The sequence below is a fragment of the Octopus bimaculoides genome, chromosome 21, assembly GCF_001194135.2.
Source record: "Octopus bimaculoides isolate UCB-OBI-ISO-001 chromosome 21, ASM119413v2, whole genome shotgun sequence".
In the NCBI taxonomy this organism is placed as follows: Eukaryota; Metazoa; Mollusca; class Cephalopoda; order Octopoda; family Octopodidae; genus Octopus; species Octopus bimaculoides.
The window spans coordinates 7,986,730-7,987,833 of record NC_069001.1 but is presented as its reverse complement, the minus strand read 5'-3'; the positions used below and the strand labels follow the sequence as shown (position 1 = coordinate 7,987,833).

The 1,104-nt window shown below is 40.2% G+C and overlaps 1 protein-coding gene across 1 annotated transcript in view; it reads right to left on the bottom strand.

Annotated features, from left to right (window-relative positions):
- LOC106876946 (PAX3- and PAX7-binding protein 1) overlaps positions 1–1,104 on the bottom strand; it is a 26,315-nt gene that overhangs the window by 13,264 nt on the left and 11,947 nt on the right. Inside the window, exon 9 of the mRNA XM_014925712.2 lies at positions 234–351. Coding sequence (XP_014781198.1) covers positions 234–351 — 118 coding nt within the window. The remainder of the gene's footprint in view (positions 1–233; positions 352–1,104) is intronic.

Sequence of the window (1,104 nt, the reverse complement as noted above, 5' to 3'; positions counted from 1 at the left end):
TTATTCTTCCCAACAATTTTTGCAACAAAGCAGAACACCAATAACATTTATCTTTTTACATGAACATAACAAAGAGAAGGAGGAGGGGGGAGGAGGAGCTGGTCTCCAAGAAATATGGGAGTGGGTGGGGGGTGGGGTAAGAGACATTTAACTGAGTGTGAAAGACGTTAGAGCAGTGAAGGCATGCTGTCACACCTACACTGTCTGCAAGGAGGAGACACAGGAATACCGACTTGCAGTGTAGTCCTGACACTGATCTCTGACATCCTGCTGTCGACGTAAAGTCAATTTCTCGGCACGCTGTTTTAGTAAATAGGCCATACGGGCTTCCAACTCATGAATTAAGGGCACCTGAAAGGAAAAAAGGGGTTCAAATGAAAGCATGAAACTCTGAAGAGCCTTACTGAAAAGAATGATAAGAACAAAATGCCATTGTATCAGATTAGGTATCTTCTTTCTTTTGTCTTCTGACTGTGGCCATGCTGGAGCACGGCCTCGAAAAGTTTTTACTTGAATGAATTGACCCCAGTACTTATGGTTTTGATAAAATCTGGTACTTATTGTATCAGTGTCTTTTGCTGAATTGCTAAGTAATGAGGGACTTAAACACAATAACACCAGTTGTCAAGCAGCAGTGGGGGACAAACAGACATAAAGACACACACACACACACACAACAGGCTTCTTTCAGTTTCCATCAACTAAATCCACTCACAAAGCTTTGGACAGTCTGAAGCCATAGTAGAAGACACTTACCCAAGATGCCACACAGTGGGACTGAACCCAAAACTACGTGGTTGGAAAGCAAACTGCTTACCACGCAACCACATCCTGCACTTATATATATATCTTTTACCTTTTGCTTGTTTCAATCATTGTACTGTGGCCAAGTTGGAGCAAACATCTTGACGGATTTAGTTAAACAAATCAACCCCAGTATTTATTATTTAAAAGTCTGGTACTTATTTTATCAGTCTCGTTTACCAAACATTATTGAAACGTTGGAAAGATGCAATTTTAATTGAAATATTCTTATAATTGTTGGTTTAAAGTTTCTGACACCAGGACTTGCAATTTTGACCCTTGTACTCAACTAGTGCTTAT